The sequence below is a fragment of the Dama dama genome, chromosome 5 (assembly GCF_033118175.1).
Source record: "Dama dama isolate Ldn47 chromosome 5, ASM3311817v1, whole genome shotgun sequence".
In the NCBI taxonomy this organism is placed as follows: Eukaryota; Metazoa; Chordata; class Mammalia; order Artiodactyla; family Cervidae; genus Dama; species Dama dama.
The window spans coordinates 18404140-18422704 of NC_083685.1; the positions used below are offsets into that span (position 1 = coordinate 18404140).

Sequence of the window (18565 nt, forward strand, 5' to 3'; positions counted from 1 at the left end):
AACAAGCTCATAGAAAAAGAAATGAGGTTTGTGGTTACCAGAGGCAGAAATGGGTGAGGGGTAATTGAATGAGGGCAATCAGAAGGTACAAACTTCCAGTTATGTTAAATAGTAGGAATATAGTGTACAATTTAAATTATATGATAAATATAATTAACACTGCTGTATGTTATATATGAAAGGTGTTAAAAGAGCAAATCTTAAGAGTTTTCATCACAAGGGAAAAAATTTTTTTTCAATTTTGTATATATATATGAGATAATGGGCTTCCCAGATGGCTCAGTGGATGAGGAATCTGCCTGCAGTGCAGGAGACACAGGAGATGTTGGTTCAATCCCTGGGTTGGGAAGATCCCCTAGAGAAGGGAATAACTACCCACTCCAGTATTCTTGCCTGGAGAATCCCATGGACCGAGGAGCCTGGCCGGTTACAGTCTGTGGGGTTGCAAAGAGTCGGACACGACTGAGCACAAGGCACCCTGGCACATGAGATGATGGATGCTCACTGAGATTACTATGAAGTCACTTCATGTGGTATGAAAGTCAGGTCATTATGCTGTACACCTTAAACTTTTATAGTACCATAGGACAATAATATCCCAATAAAACTGGAAGAAAAAATTAAATGTGTATATAAGGAGGGTGTTGCATGCTCAGAAAGCCTTAACAATTATAAATTCCCTAATATTTTTTGTTAATAAAATCAACACATGCTCATTATAAAAATAAAATTTAAATAATACAGAATAGTGTGAGGTAAAAAGCTTAACTTTCCCATTTGTTCACAGATCACTTTCAGTCTTTTATTTCAAAAACAACTATAGATCATTCCAGATATATAATGATCATTATAATGATATATAATGATCATTATAGATCATTCCAGAAAAGTTCATTTATTTATGTTCACTTAAAACCTTAATAATATATATATCGGAGTTTCAGTTTGAATTTTAGTTTAGTTTGAATAGCAAACAATTTCAGTTTGTTTGAAATTAGATAGAAATCAATTTTAATGTTGAACAACTAGCTTGATGTTGCAAGGGACTGAGTAGGAGATGGTATGTTGACTTTGATATCTGATTTTTCTTGAGCACTAGTTTCCTCATGATAAAGGAGTCTTAGGCAGACTGAAATCATCAGGAGCTCTGTGGACCCATGAAAACCTCTATACCAGTGCGGTCCAATAGAAATATAATGTGAGCCACATGTGTCATTTAAAATTTCCTAGTGTTCACATTAATTAAAAATAAAAAAACTTTAAATTTGACATTAATTTTCATAATGTATTCTGTTTAGCACATTATATCCAAAATATTACTTCAACATTAATAATATAAAAATTAATGAGATATTTTACTCCTTTTTTCATGCTAATAAGTTTTCAAAAAGTCCAGTGTGTGTTTTATACTTAGAGCATTTCTCAGTTTGCATCAGTCAATCCCATTTCTAGTGCTTACTAGCCACGCACGGTAGTGGCAGTTATTGCTGGGCAGTGTGGCCATGTACAGGATAGTGGTTGTCTCTGAGGGAGGAGCAAAGAGGGTAGGATATATTCTTAATTTTGTTCTCTCTTTCATAATTATTGACCAATATTTGAAGTTAAAAGTTTGCTGCCTTTGGTATTTTTCATGATGGCCAACTGTGGCTCAGTTGTATTCTCACTAGCATCAACACTTTTTAAGAAAATCAGTTTTCATTCTTATAAAATACAACAAAGATTAATAACACAACTACTTATGTACAGAGATGAAAATTCTGCTGAAAACAACCTTTTGGCTGGGAGGCAATGCCACCCTGTGGTGGCTCACGTGTTTATTCATCAATGTGTGAAAGATCAGATTCTAAGTAGAGAATGTGGCTTAGGAGTATTAGTGTATAATACATTAAACCTGACTGCTTTTTATTCTGAATTTCACGGTAAATTTATCTGCTGCTGCTGCTGCTGCTGCTAAGTCGCTTCAGTCGTGTCTGAGACTGTGCGACCCCATAGACGGCAGCCCACCAGGCTCCCCCATCCCTGGGATTCTCCAGGCAAGAACACTGGAGTGGGTTGCCATTGCCTTCTCCAAAATTTATGTACTAGTATGTAATAAAATTAGTAATAGGAAGATGGGGTAAGAATTCCTGAGACGCTGATTAGGACTATTTTCTGAATGTAAAAAAAAATTTTTTTTTTTTTTTTTTAAGGGGTTGCAGATGGTGTAGGAGGATGGAGAGACTATGGTGTTGATCCTTCTCAGTTCTCAGGGACTTTAATGCGAACATGTGAACGGCTAGTAAAAGAAGGACGGTTTGTCCCGAGTAATCCCATTGGAATCCTCACCACAAGCTACTGTGAGTTGCTGCAAAATAAAGTACCTTTGCTTGGTAAGTACATATCCCATGTGTTTTCCTCTCTAAAGAAACCCCCCCTGGTGGTTCAGACAGTAAAGAAATCTGCCTGCAATGCTGGAGACCCAGATTTGATCTCTGGGTTGGGAAGATCCTCTGGAGAAGGCAATGGCTGTCCACTCCAGTATTCTTGACGGAGAATCCCATGGACACAGGAGCCTGGTGGGCTTGCAAAGAGTCAGACACAACCGAGCAACTAACATTTAAAGAAGCCCAGGAGATGGTTAACAGCAAAACCAAGAAAATCACTTACCGGCCCAGCTGTTTATCTGAGGCTCTTCCTGTTAAACAATTTGATGGAGAAGCTCTAGGCTACGCCAGAATACTTAATACTGCTTGAGATAAGTACAGCCACTTTGGAAAACAGTTTAGAATTAAAGAATAAAGTTAAACATGAATAGATAATATGCCCCAAAAGTTCAACTTCTGGGTCTTTACCTCAAACTAGAGAAGCTCTTGCACGTCAAGAGATGGGTACAAGAATGTTCATAGTAACCTCATTTATAATAGCAGAAAACTGGGAACAACTTGAAAGTCATTTATCGGAGTAAAATGCATTTTGAAACAGAATGAGTTAAGGTTGCATGCAGTAGTTAGGAACTTGTTGAGAAAGACGACTTTGCAGAATACCACCCACCAGCCTGAGTCCATAAATTTCAAATTCAGAAACATAAAACCGTATCATTTAGGGGTTCTAAAATATAAAAGAAGAAAGAAAAGCAAGTGATTGTATAATTGGGTTAGTGATTCCCTCCCAGGGAGGAAGAAAGGGGATTGAGGTTCCACATGTAAAGCTCAGTTGATTACTTGTGGGGGGTTCAGGTTGCAGATAGACTGCCCAGTTGCTCACAGTTAGCAGTTACATTTGTCTGTATAGACCCCTGTTAATCTTGTATTGGAAAATACACAAATACGTAGTGTTTGCTTATATGGCATGCCAATGAAGCATCCTTTGGCCAAGCTTCTCCATTTGTTTGTTAAATGGTTTCTTGGGCACTTAACCAGCCTTCTAAGCAGGCTCTCAGAAAGGGTTTTATTAAGTTTCTGCTAATTGCCAGCATCTTTCTGGTTACTAGAAGGCCCCTCCCGGTCACCAGGTACATTTAAAGTCAGCCTTCTCTTTTCAGTGTTAATGGAGATCTCCATTTTTGTAGAATTTTACCTTCAATTTGAAACCTTTATAAGAAGGGGTTGTTTCCATCATGCTTCTGTCTTCTCTGTGCTGTGATTAACCTGCTTGTTCTCCTTCTAACTGAAGAGAAATCTTATCTTGAGGTTTCAATATACTACCTTATCTTAATCTGCTATTTTGGACTTGCAATCTTGAACTTCCTTGGTATCTTGAAACATCCTAGATTCTATTTCTAGCACCTCTCTGTCAACTTGCCATATGACTTTAGGCAAACCCCCTAACCTCTGACCCCCTTATTTCATGTTAACCAGATAAATCTTTTTTTGTGAAAAGCAGTGACTTAAAGCTTCTTACAGTACTCAGAAACGTCTTAAGGGAAAATAAGACACATTGCAGGGTACCACCTAACAGAGAGTCTGTAGACACAATACCAGGGGCCTGACTCCTATACATTCGTGTCAGTCTTCTGCCAGTACCACTCCAACCCCAACCCTGCAGTGCATGTACTAAATTATCGTGACTTGGAATAAACTGTTACAACCTGTAACAACTATCCTCATTTTGTGCTTTGAAAGCTTTGCTTTTCGCTGAGTTTTTTCCTTATAACTGCTTTTTCCCCTATTCACCTTCATGTAACTGGAGATCTTAGTAGAATAAGTTTTAAGGACATAAAAGAGGTTTTTTTACATTGAATGTTATAATTAACCACTTTCTCCTAAAAGACACTTTGAAATATTCCTTTGTTACTGTGTTTGACAACATACATACTTCTCTCTTACCTTATCTACATATCTCTAAGCTGTTTGTAACTCAAACCAAAGCATATTTTGGCAAAGGTGGGCTGCTGAGTTTTACTGAACCTCAGCTGTAATTATAAATAATAACTTTATAAGATTAGGTAATCTTTTTAAAAAAATCTTACAACTTTGAAAAAGCATAATTCCAGTATAAAGGGCGAGCTGATAGCTGTAACCACTTACTTCTTGAGAATTTCTAGCTGCTTTTAGATTTTGATTGGCATCACAGGCTTATTGTTGACATATATTATTTCCTCAGAAACCCTTAAGTGGATTTAGGTCTTATGAAACCAACATATCTTAAGAATTTGAGGGGTTAATCCTTGTAAGGTTAGCCCTGTCTTCCTTTGCTGCCCAAAATGCTTAATTGTAATTTACAGAGTAAGGGCCATTTTATCATGAGGAATATGCTTGGGGACCTGTCTGGATTGCTCATCTGAATATTCAGCATGGTTCTTAGCACTCTTTTCTTTTCTTCTCTGCCTGTTTGTTCTTCATCAAACATGTAAGGATGAACTCTTCTCCACATGTTAGACTGTCAGGGCCTGAGCTGCTGTACTCATCAGTAATTTGAAGAGGCCCAGATGATTGTGTAAGGCTGGGCTTCCCTTCATTGGCACTGCTTTGCATGTCAAAGCTCTGTCTATCACTCATTTTGATTCTAACCATTTTGATTCTAACACAGCAGGTGACTGCCACAAGGGTAGCAAAATGATAGCCTAGGTTTGTCAGTGAGTAATAATGAGTCAACATGAGTCCTTCCTGCAGCAGCATCTTCAGGACTGTGCTTGTCATCTGTTATTTTTTTGTTCTCAGTTGAATTAATCCCATCAGCTTTCAGAAGATCTTTTGTGTGGTGGTTCTGTTAATGATGTAAATGATTGGATTTTTTGTGCATTGGGTTAGGAAGGAAGAGTAATTGGTGACTTTAGCACTAATGTAAGCTATAGAACAGGTTCTCAGACAGTATGACCAGTTAGTTACAATACCTCTGTTTTTCTTTTCTTTGACATTTGTAGGGATTAGATAATTTAGCATGAATGTGTCAGATTTATACCTGTGCATATACTGTAGATAACAAGGAAACAGAATTTCTGAACATTACAGTGACACAAATGCTTGTATTAAGTATTTTTAAATTGTTACACATTTTCATTAAGGAAACAGTAACAAAAATTAAATTACTTATAATCCATTAAGAAACTGTTAATTTTTTACTGATTATGCTTTCTGACCTTTTTTCTTTGTGCATAGAATAATAGTAACAGGAATTGAATCTACTGTGTGCTCACAGTAGCCCCAATGAGGTAGATTTGTAGGTACTTTGATTCCCCATTTTGTTAGGAAGAAACTGAGGGCCAGAGAGAATAAGGGGTTTGCCCACGGCCACATCACATGGCTAGAAAATGATAGAGCACTGGGATTTAACATAGCTGGTTCCACACAGCTGTGGTTTATTTTCTTCTTTTTGCCCTTTGTCATTTTAGCAGGTTAGCTTTTGCCTACATATTGTGCTTTTTAAAAAAAGATTACAGTAAATATCGGTGTTTCTGATGTACAGTTCGTTACATTTGGTATCACTTTTTAAAGGTATCTTTAATACGAGCTTATAATCTACTTGTTTCACTTAACTTATCTTTCATTTTCAAATATATTTCTCTCACACAATGTTAGTTGCTGTCACATAGCCAGCTAACACTTATTATTTGTTGTAAGTCTTTGACATGATTTAACTCATTTTATCTTACAACTCTCTGAGGTAGTTACTGTTATCCCTGTTTTTATAGATGAGGAAACTAAGGCACAGACAGGTTACATAATTTGTCCCAAGTCACACAGCTAGTAAGTGGCAGGGCTAGCGTTAAGATGCAGGCAGGCTGTCTCTAGAGTCTGTATTCCTAAGTATTATGTGATAGTGCATAGCCTTCCATTGTATGGATGAGCTGTAATTTATATAACCAACCCCTTAATTTTAGATGTTGAGGTTGTTTCCAGTTCTTTGTGATCTTTTACAGTGTTTTGTACTTAAGTCTCGTTTGCATCTCTATTTTCTTATCATAAATCTTCACAAATGGAATTGCTAGGCCAAAGGATATGTACATTTTTCAGGGCAGTATTGCCCTTCAGAAAGATTTATTTAAGTTTTACTCTCATCACCACGGAATGAGAGTGACCATGTTCCCTATACTAGTGAAGTGATCATTAAAAATATATATATATTTACAAACCATTTACATGGTTGTTGAACTGCTTATTTTTTCAGTTTTGCCATTTTCTGTAGGTATAGGTTGAAATTTTAGCATTTGAAAGCAATCTCACTAACTGTATTACTAACTTCAGGCTGAGAAAGGTCCTATGAGCTTTGTGCTACAAAGGTACACAGAAGCTTTTGCTTGGAATGTTCCCTCTAAATGTTAGTAGTTTCTGTAAAGTGAACAGATTGATTCCCCGCCCATGAAACTTGGTCTTGTTACTCCATAGTGAGTCTGCAATAAAAGTTTTTCATAACCTAAACAGATGGAAATCCCGTTAAAAATTGAAGTTATGTGCCCTGTCTTAAATGTTAGTGAATTTCACAGGGAAGGCTTTCTGCCAGTGACTAATGAAAAATGTCATGGAAACGTGACATTCTCATTTTGGCATTTAAGTATTAAAACTTAATATCTCGACAACATCCTTTTGAAAATTTAGCATAGATTATATAGCACTATTGAAATGAAATAATGTGGTTAAATACCAGCCATTTTTATTATTTCTTACCTCCACAAGTGGAAGAATCCAGATCATCCGCAGCCCACTTTGTATGTGTAGTATAAATCCCTTTTTCTCTCCCCATCGTGTTGATCATGATCAGGTTACTACTGACATGGGTATGGAGCCGTAACTAAGAAAGGGCCTGTTTAGGCAAAGGAGGTTCACGTTATGGTATGTTGCTCCTCAGGATGATATGATAAAAATGTGTATGCAGAGACAATCTGGGAAGAGAAAATAAATGGATTTGTTTTTGTTTCTAGGTAGCAGTACTGCCTGCATCGTGGTGCTGGACAGAACTAGCCACCGCTTACACACAGCAAACCTGGGTGACTCAGGCTTTCTGGTTGTCAGGGGTGGGGAAGTTGTGCACCGATCAGATGAGCAGCAGCATTACTTCAACACTCCATTCCAGCTATCAATCGCGCCCCCCGAAGCCGAGGGAGTTGTCTTGAGTGACAGGTAATCTCCCCTCTCTCACCAACAGGTTCCCTCCCATTCCCCTTAACTAGGCTGTTGGAGATAGGCATTTTTCATTCTCACATGAGAAGAGAAGACACATTGGAGACCTTTTAGTCTGACATCGAAAGATATTCTGCTTGAACTTGATTTCCAGCCAAGTTGAACTCTGATAAACACCTAGTATTTTGACCTGACTGTGAAAATATATTTCAAGCTTATAGAATATCAGTTTTTCATACCAAGACCACATGGTACATACAGTTGTATTTGTTAAGTAGTGCTGGAGAAATGAGTCATTGTTCATGTGTGCCGTCCCATATACAAGATTTTGCATATGTTATTGGGGAAGAATGCAAATAGACATCTGCTTTATTTATCAGAATAACTTCCTGATTCTCAGAGCTGCCTATAATGTGCATCAAATGGAACTTACAGTGCTTGTAGAACTTGTCAGGCAAAGTTAACTTGCAGGAAATGGACTTAAAGGTGGTCTTGGGAATGTTCTCTGATGGTGCTCTTGAGATGTGTGCTTTTTTTTCTTCCAGCACCTTCTCAGTTCATTTTAAACTGTCAAGACCTTTCCAGGACAATCAGTACTTTTTTGAATCAACTTTTATTTTTTTTAATTTATTTTTGAATCAACTTTTATAGTTTATCTTTTCTCAGCTCAGAGTACAGAGTAATACTAAGACAGTCTCAGATTTCACTGCCTTTAACAACCTTATAGGGTTTGACACAAACATTGTTGGCAATTCATAAATGTGGTAAAATGGGTAATGAACCTGTTGTAAATGTAGAAGCATCCTAGCAAATACAGATTACTTAATAATTCTTATTAAGCCAAATCTTAGGTCCAAACTAAGGTAAAATGATGATTACTGCCATCTTTTAACTAGAATGAGCATATTATATAAGTGCTCCATATTACCCATCTAAAGTCTATTGCTGACTCCTACAGAGAGGGAAGCATTTTTTTTTTACTTCCAGAGTAAGGCAGATTGCCATAATTGGAAGAAAATTTGATTATAGGCCCTTCTTCAGTTGGCTGTAATAGCACATCGATATTAGTCACATTGGAGTGAGGCAAACTTAGAACCCCAAGACCTTGGTAAATGTCAAGTTCAGCTAACAGTTTTTGGAGAAACAGTGTTTTTAATTTTCCTTTATTTGATCCTTGTTGTTTTGGCTTCCCAGTGCTAGAGCAGCCCTGAGGGACCTCAGACGCTATCTTTGGGCCAGTTTGGTCAGGGCAGCACTTGGCCTGTCCTGCCAATGAGGTGGAGGTTGCTTCCCCTGGAGCCCAGAGACAGTTTGCTAGCATGTGATTGCAGCTCGTGTTTCAGTGCAGTCAAAAGTTTCCAGCAGCACAGTATGTTCAATCAAAATGGGCAAAACTGCAGCTGGCGGAACACCAAGCTCATGGGTGGGAGTGTTGGGAGAAGAGGACGAACTGTCCAATGGCAGCGAGTCTCTCAGAGGCAGCATAGCAAAAGACACTTCTGGGGAAAGAAAAACCTCAGCATAAAATAGAGCTTCAGTGCCAACCTGGTCATTAATCTAAACTTCTAGAGTCTGATTCGTTTCCAAAGACTGAGCAAATGTGAAATGTCTTGTATTGTTTCTCTTTATTCCATGGAAGAAATCGACCTGGTTTCTACCAATTTACAGTCTGTTTTAGTGTGTCTTTTTTTTTTTTCCTCTTGGCTGCTTGTTATCTCCTTTGTTATCAGTCTCTCATCTATAAAATACTATTTTAACCTTAACTTAGAAATTTCCTTTAATAGCTGTTTTGACAGCAGCTATTGTTGTTGTCAAAACAGCTATGTTATTGTATAAATGTGTATGTGAAAGCTAGTTTGTTCCTTCTCAGAAGCCCCTTACAGAACTTTTAGGTGTGGTGCTGCTTTCCTCAGTCAACATTAGACAAACGAGAAATTTTCTTAGTGTAAATCCCCAGCAGGCATGGGTAGGCTGTTGGTTTTTATGTTTTCCCTTTACAAATTTTATAACACGTCACTTAAACAATTCAGGTGTTTTTTTTTTTTTGGTTCTGGCCCCTCCATTCTGGGTCAGTGTATGACTTTGTTCCTGGCTCTTGTTCCCTAATTACACGTGAAGGCAGATTATCAGATAGCTCACCTTTCCCTCACCTTGGAGGCCTGGAAGTGGTAGAGCTGGCCTTTCAAAATGGCTGAGAACCAGTCTCTAAGGGGGCCATGAACTCTTTGATTTCATATTATCTTCTCTTTTCCTCCCCACCTGGGCTTCTGTTTTCTTCAGGTAAGTCTCCCCTCTATCTTTTTAAAAAAGCTTTACACAGATGTAATGAAAAATCTACCACCTGTCCTCAGAGGCAGCCAGTTATGTTTCTTTGAATCCTTCCAGATTTATTCTCTGCATGTAGAAGCGCCTATATATATAGATCTTTCTCACACACACAGTACCTTGTTCTTTTCATGAACAATATTGAGTCCTTACCCAAATTGGAGGGTTAGTTACTGTGATTCTTCATTTGTTAACTATTTCTTGAAGATGTATTGTGTGCCAGGAGCCCTTATAAATAAGTAACCTTTGCATGATGAGAACTTTATAAGCCCTGAGAGACAGAGTCTTTACTCTGCCAGAGTAAGGGTGATTTATTAATACTGATTTGGTGTTACTAGTAATATACCAGTAATTACTAGTATTATAGTAAGAAATACCATTGTAGATATTTCACATGAATTAATTCTTATGGGACTTGCATGTGCTCCTCCATAGTGCTCAGTTATTCCACTAGAACACAGCCTCCAAATTTAAGCCTGCAGGGAAACTGATGAGTGGAAAGTGAGTAAGAGAGGATGGAATTTGGCACTAATGAATTAGGAAACAAAGACTCATTTCCACTAGGATTCTAGAGGCATTTTAGTGTCTAACTCAGAAAAGAACCCTTCTGCCTTTTAAAGCACATGTGACTAATCATCAAACTCAGTTTTACTTGATAGTTTTTGTTCAGCTTTTGAAAGATTTATATCAGAGTTTTCAGTTAATTTTTTTCAAGGTTAGGAATTTCAGAATAGTGGATTTTTTTACAGACTGCTGCTATAAATTAGTTTTCCTTAAAGCCTCATTATATTGTAGCATCGTCCCCATTGGAAACTTTTAACAGTATCTCTAAAGGGCTCTGCTAACTTTGCCCCTCCCCTGTCCTTGTCACAGCCCAGACGCCGCTGATAGCACATCTTTTGATGTCCAGTTAGGGGACATTATCCTGACAGCGACAGATGGACTCTTTGACAACATGCCTGACTATATGATCCTTCAGGAGCTAAAAAAGTTAAAGGTAATTAACTCAAAGGTGGGCCTTTAGAAAACAGTGACCCTCCCTGGGCAGCCAAGTTTTTTTATTAATACAATTGCATAAGCTCTTTTTGTAGTTTTGGAAAGGACTATTTTGTGAATTTAGGAAAATGAAAAGGGTTCTGATCTTGTTCTAAACAATTGTAGACAGAAATATTCACAATTGGAAAACCTGAGGAAAAAAGAGGCTTCTCATCCAAGCCTCTCTTTAGTAGGGTGGTAAAGGTAGGAAAAACCCTGATGGGAGATTTCTTGCTTGTGTTTTTAATTGTGTTTCAATGGTATTTAATGGTGTTGGTTGCTGGTTATCTTTTTCATTTTTTAGTCTCATAACAAACCCAGCAGGTGTTGAGGCTGGGAAAGATAGGATATCATACCAGAGCCAGCCAAGGCAGCAGCCGAGGGTAGCAGGCAGCTAGGGGCCTTGATGTGATCTGAGCTGTCACCAGTAACAAAACAGTTCAGACTTGGCCCATACAGTGAGTGGAAGGAAGTGAAAACCAGTCTGCATATTCTCCTGGCTTTGTAAAGTACTGACTCGGGGGGGATTGATCTTTTCTCGTGTTTTTACTACTAACCAGTATGACCTTAAGTTTGCTAAACTTTCTTAGTAGTGTTTTTCTCACCTGTAAAATAGGGGTGGGATGGTTCAAAGACCCTGTTTTTAGGGCTGTGGTGAGGATGAACCAAGACCATGCACTAGAAATCCTCAACAGCATGCTTTGTCTGTGGAGCTTAGGAAAGGTCGGGTGCGGACACCTGCGGGCACTGTGCCACGTATGTAACAGAGTGAGAGGCAGACATGACCCATTCCCTGACCTGGGGCTTACATTCTAGTGGAGGAAGACAGAGAATACAGAGAAAGAAAGAATAGAAATAGTGTTGTTGCTAAATAAAAAGAAGAAAAATAAAGCATGGAGAAGAAATAGAGAATAGAGAGGGCTTTTCAGTGGGTGACTGGCAGCATTTACTTGGAGACCAAGCACTCTGCGCTTGGCCAGGGGTGCGTTCCCAAGCAGGGAGACTTGAGGTCATCCTCAAATGCTATCAAAACCCGCCCCTTCAGTCCCATCCCATTTTAGCAAGAATGCCTTAAGAATTTCAAATGGCGGAGGGGGGGAGATACGAAAATTCAAACTTCAGGACCCAAGGCCATCCTCACACTTTCTCATTGACGTCCTAGGCAGGCAGCACTGGTGATCTCGTTCATTTTAGTCGAGGTATTATGTTCCAGTGTCTTCTCTAACTGGAATAAAAACGTAAATGGTGGAAACTATGATTAGATAAATATTACTGTCTTAAAAAGTGATGTTTAAAAAGAAAAAGTGATGTTTACTTGCGTGTAGAAATCATGTGAGGCATTTTGGTTAAAATATCTCCCTCATATTTTCGTATTAGAATTCAAATTATGAGAGTATACAACAGACAGCAAGAAGCATTGCTGAGCAAGCTCATGAGCTGGCCTATGACCCAAATTATATGTCACCTTTTGCACAGTTTGCATGTGACAACGGATTGAATGTGAGAGGTAAGCGTTCTTTGGGAAGTTCATAAGGACTAATAGGGGCCATAGGGGATGGGAGCATTGTGGGCTGTGTGTGAGGCCAGCTGCTGCACTGGGGTGAGACTACTGAGGGGTCCTCTCCCAGCTGTGAGCCCGTGGCTTTGAACAAGGTCAACAGGCGCGGACACTGGAGGACAGCAAGTGCATGTTCCCTACAGAGGTGCCCTTCAGAATTGCACTTCATTGGCTGCAGAGGCAGGTGGAACCTGAAGCCCTTTATCGCCGCCAATTCTCTGCTTGGACCCAAGCCCAGAAAACCTCCGCGCTCTGCCTGGAGGGCCTGGACATTCCTAATGGTTTAAACATTCTGCCCTTCACAAGTCTGACATTTCACTTCTCCCTTCCTCTGGCTTTGTGGGACTCATTCACAGTATTTGCTTATTAAATTGCTACAGCAAGTTTTTTTTTTATTAATTTTTATTAATTCTAATTAATTGCTTTCCAGTGTTGTATTAGTTTCTGTTGTACAGCAAAGTGAATCAGCCATATGTCCCCTTTTTTGGATTTCCTTCCTATTTAGGTCACCACAGCGCTGAGGAGAGTTCCCCAGTGCTGTGCAGTAGGTTCTCATTAGTTATCCGTTTTATGCATAGCAGTGTGGATACGTCAAGCCCAGTCTCCCAGTTCATCCCACCTGCCTCTGTAGGATGTTTTGAAAAGGGAAGACTCTCCTTGCCTAGAGTCTTCCTATCTACTGAGCAATGTGTAACTTTGGGAGCAGGCCAGTAGCTCAGCTTTGAGCTTGGATAACATGTTGGTGCTGGCATCTCAGCACTTAGAGAGTTGGTCAGTTTCTTGCAGGTATATTATTATGACACGCAGAGCATTTCTTAGCTGTCCGGGAAATACTAAATAGAAAAAAAGCACATGCCACAGCAGTTTGCCAGATGAGACTACAAGACTATCAGCTAGTTTCAAAACATTGGGTATGTTTGTCCAAATTAGGATTATGGGGGTGGAACATAGAACTTTCTTGTCAGGCAGAATAAATCTTAGCAACATTTTGTCTTTATTGTGATTGCTATACACAGAGGATGTGGTGGTGGCCATTTTAACAAAGCTCCTATTGAAAAGGAGCAGAGAGGGTTGTTTTTTTTTTAAGCTTCAATTAAATTAGATGTAATTTCTTGATGATTTTTAACTATTTATTGACTTTTTTCCCCTTTTTTTCTACTAGAGTATATTGACAAACCTGTTTGTCTCCTAGTACTTACTTATTTAGGCTTACATTTTTTTCTTTTTTCCTTTTAAAATGTATGAATACATTTTCATTTTCATTGTAGGTGGAAAGCCAGATGACATCACCGTCCTTCTCTCAATAGTGGCTGAGTATACAGACTGACTCGCCTGGGTGTCGACTCCTGCCTCCCCTTTCATCGTCCCAAGTTCTCCCCTGCCGCGTGTGCTGATCCTGCTGGCAGGACCACGTTTCTTTGCCACTGATCTCAATGGCCAGTGATGTAAACCTTTTGCCTGTCTTTTTGAGATCCTTGTTGAGAACCACTACTGTCATTCTACTGCTCATATCTGCCAGCAACATTTGAAGAAAATCAGATCTGAAGATTGGCCTTCACATTGTCCTTTCCATGATGGGATGGATGTTTTCAAAGCCAAAATGACTATTACTTTTTGAAAACGGTTGAAGTATTGAAAATGAGTAATATTGGAAAAGTGAATTCAAAATTACAGTGTGTAAAAGGGATTTTAAAAGTCTGACACAAATTGTATGTTATGATACATCTACTAGAAACATACTCATCAAATGATGCATTACACGTGTACTATACAGTCTGTGTTATGATCGAGTGTGGCTTTATGTTTTCATTATAAACTCCTGTTTTTTCAGGGGGTTATAATTTTGCTCTAAAACATTGCTCTGGATTATAAAATCTTGATCCTGGGAGCTTTTTTTTTTTTTTGCAGGTTGAAGGAAAAATTCACTTTAGTCCTATGGATGCAAATGTTTCATGGTTTTTAAAAGATGTTTAATTGTGCTCCTGTGATGGAAGTTCCAGCATTTTATTGCATATCACAGGCTGGTGGCTTATTTGCAGGAGGGGTTGGGGAGACTCCTTACCAGAATTTTTTAATGGAATATTATTCAAGGTTATAAAATTCCTCAAGGCCTAGGTATTTAATGTTGCAGCTGAAATTCCTCCCAGCTGTCTGGTATGATGCCCCCATCTGAGAGCTCTAGGCCCACAGGCCTGAAGGGTTGAGAATGGACAGCTCTAACTTTGAATTTTGTTGGCCTATCAGGTCATGCTACCCCTCATGTCTTAGACCTGTCGTTAGTAGCCCTGCTTTCTGTAGAGCATGTACCAGATTCAGGGAGTCCATGTGAAGGAGCACCATGGGCAGTGGCACAGGAGTCCCCGAGGAAGATGTCTAGTGATGATCTGACATTTGCATCTGCCCTTCACAGAAATTTAGGGGTTTCCAAATCAAGCTTAATGTTTACAGTTTCCAAATAGCCATCTTGCAGTGTATAGTTTCCCTATAAAATTACCCCGTATTCAGTTTTTCCATTATCTGCAAGCTCAAAGTTATTTTTAAGGTTTGTGTACAAGTCGACTGCTGTAAAGATATATATTTTGGGGTCAGTTTTTTTCCTTCATTAACTTGGTGGTAGAAAAATATATATACTTAGAAATCCTTAAATTAAAGCCATGTTTTATATATAAGTCAGGTAACATTGGTGTATAGATAAGAATGCAATTAAACCTGATGAGAATCTACTTGAGGAGAACGTAGAAAGTCTCTTTCTCTAAAGGAGATACTTACTCCCTGGTTTATTGCATTAAAACTTATGTTTGAGGTTACCTCAACTTGTTTTAAAAAGATTTTGTTTTGTGAATTTATACTGTATATTTGAGTAACTGTCAAGCTTGTTTTATTTAAAATTGTTTAACATGTACCATGTACATGTCATTACTATATTCAATGCATCATGCTTGTAACAGGCATTTCATTTATAATAAGAATGAGTTATTCATTTGTAAGCCGTTCAGTAATTTATCTACTATTCCTAAATTGGCATAATGTTTAGATACCTATTTTGAATCACCTTTAATTACTTGTCAGAATGCCTTAACTACCCTAACTTGACAAAACAGAATTCTTTGGTAAAGGAGATCGGGGGGTGGGGTAGGGAGTGGAGAGAGACTGTTCAAATAATGAGAACCCATCATGCTGTGATAATACACAGACAGGTGAGTGGCAAGTGGCAGGGTATTTATTTTGCACAAACTATTTGCAGTCTTTCTGTATTTAAAAAGTAAAGAAAGTTGCATCCAGAAAGGTTTTGTTGGAAGGAATACATTTACACTTGGACTGACAACTTCAGTTCTTTTGTTGGGTTTTTATTTCTGGTCAGAAGCATGGAGCCTTATGATCCAGGTATATGTTGTATTAATTTTCCATTGCATACATTTAATTCCTGGTAAGAGCATTGCTGGTCAAGTCACTGGCTTTTCTCTGCACTCATCTAAACTCATCAAACACCGTCTTCATAAAGGTAGATTGATGGCATTTTACACAACTCATTTAATCAATGTAGTATTTTTTGAGAAATGATCGTTAGAAATTGACGTGTTTCAGTGATGTTGAAAACAGTGGGACAAGAATTGAGTTTCACAGGGGAACTGACTTTGGACCTGGCCTGTAGATTAGGGACGCAAAATATTTTCTGTTTCTCCCCCCTGCCCTTTTTGTGTTATGCACTTAGTTTTATGACTTTGGGGGTCTGTTGGAGTGCTGTTTAACAACTCTCTTGCTCTCAGTGGTCAGAGGCTCTGTAGGTACCCATACTGGGATTTTCCAGGCCACAGGACCCAAGTCTTTGTGGGGCATGCCTGACATATACCACTTGGTGGGTCTGATTCTAAACTTGATGTGTTAATTGTTCTTTAAATCAAGCAGTATAAACACACACATTTGCCTCGTGTAGTGGACTTTTATAACAAAAGAGAATTTGGATTTCTAATTTACAAATGGCAAATTATTTATCCCTCTCTGGATGCACCAAAGACCAGTAAAGTTTATAGCTTTTCCATCTATATTTATAAAGCAATACTGTATTATAAAAATCAATATTTTTATCACATGCTTGAAATTTTTATTTTGTTCTGTTTTAAAGTGTGCACTCTAAACATATCAGAACCTTGTTTCTTCCTGTGAACTTAGGCTGCCTGCGCACAAAAAAAACAAAAACAAAAAAAAACGAATGGATATGCGGTAGAGTCCATAGGCTCTTAAGACTGAAAGAAGAAATGAGGCTGAGAGAACAAGTTCTTTGTCCTGAATTACTGTACTGGCTTGACATGGTTGATGGGTACTAAATCACAAAAGAATCCATTCCAGTTGTGCATGTCTGGGGGTTGGGCTGTGACTAGATTTAGAAAATAGACTTCAAGCTTTGCATGGTGGGCAGGTATCTTATCCCATCAGTTGCATTTGTTCTGGGTAGAACAGTACCCTTCAGTACCACCAATGTACCACATCAAGGAACAAGGCAGAAATTGTGGGAATTCACTGAGTCAGTTTTGAGCATTTTGGAGATTGTAAACAAGATTGGCTAGAACTGTAAATGTTTGTACTTTTGATTAAATTCATGGTTCCTTGTCACCTTATACCAGCTATCTTTGTAGAAGCTACAGCATCCAATGTTCCCGGAAACTATCACATTTGTGCATTTAACAAATTTTGCAATAGCGAAAAAACCAAAATCTGCTTATAAAACATTTGGAACACAAAACATCTGGATTCTACTTGTTTAAAAAAAAAATTATTTGCAAAATTGGGCTTCTTAGTTAAAAATCAGCAGTTGTCCATGTCAAAATTTTAACTGTAAGCAGGTAGTTTGTGGCAAAGATGGCTAAACAATGAAGCAAGTCTGAATTTGTGTATACTAATGAGCTGCTCTTTTCTGTTGAGACTATCATTATTTGTCTTATTACCCAAGAGGCAATGACCTGAATTGGATGTCTGAAGTATAACTTATGCAGGAATAGTTCTGTAAATACATTTAAATAAACTGTAAAGATATTTAATAAATAATAGTATTTATACTAATCTGTGTACTCCATTTAATTTGAGTAGTAACAAGACACGCCCTTGACATTGAGTTTGTTGGTCTCTATCAGGTCCTCATTTCCAAGCCTCTCAGTGTAGCAGTGACTCCATAACTTTGTGGCTATCGTTTCTGTCTTTCACTAGTTTATCCCTAAGGCTCTTTTTCTCCAGCTGATTTACTGCATCACTTTAGCTTCCTCAAAAATGAATCAAAATGGATTTAATCATTGAATGTGACATATAGCTGTTCTCTCAGCTGGGAAAACTTTTCCATCTTTCTTTTAAATGGTATGTGAAGTCACACACAAATCTGGTGTCATTTAAATTTAGCATTCTGTATCCAATTCTAAAATCCAAATTATATACAACTTGACAATGTAACTATCTTTTACAGATCAGTGCTGAATCTAGGTGATCACTGATGATGTGCCTTCACAGGCTAAACCGCCCTGACCCATTTCAGTGAGTCAGAAACTTCATCCTCAGTGAGGAGACCTACACTTACCCTTGGATATAATATCCTCTGGGTAGTCATCCGCATTTGTAAGGAATATGTGTAATTCATTGTTAATCATCAGTGTAAACAAAAGATACATAAATCTTTAGCCTACAATGTGGAATTATGTGGGCATTGCCAGTTTCCACTAAAAGCTTCGTGAAAACCCATTTTCATTCACTGAGGAACATTTCGGGATAAACTTGAGTTTTTAGTAGGTTATTGTGGGTAGTTCTGACTCATCACCAAGCTACATGAGCCAGACTCATTCTGGTTTTAGTTATAACTCTGTTCACCGTTCTAAAGTTTAGTAATCCACTCAGCCACCTTTGTTTTGTTAATCCTCACAAAATCTAAAGCACAACTGCTTGCCAGTTAATATTTCCTTGTGATTTGATGGTTTCACAGACTTAACAATAAGGTGTTACAGAAGTCTAGTTTGTCAGGTTATAACACTATAAACAGGTTTAGGGGAGGGAGAGGCATACATCATAAGATGTTACATAACAATGTTATTGTGTCAGATTGTTTAGCTTGTGCCGGTAAGAAGCTAATTCT

General features: G+C 38.3%; 1 protein-coding gene across 1 annotated transcript in view; it reads left to right on the top strand.

Annotated features, from left to right (window-relative positions):
* The window catches only part of PPTC7 (protein phosphatase targeting COQ7), a 40095-nt gene extending 22584 nt beyond the window's left edge, over nt 1-17511 (top strand). Inside the window, exons 2-6 of the mRNA XM_061141926.1 lie at nt 2190-2369; nt 7337-7535; nt 10734-10857; nt 12273-12402; nt 13722-17511. Coding sequence (XP_060997909.1) covers nt 2190-2369; nt 7337-7535; nt 10734-10857; nt 12273-12402; nt 13722-13780 — 692 coding nt within the window. The 3' untranslated portion in view covers nt 13781-17511. The remainder of the gene's footprint in view (nt 1-2189; nt 2370-7336; nt 7536-10733; nt 10858-12272; nt 12403-13721) is intronic.
* Nucleotides 17512-18565: the final 1054 nt, after the last annotated feature.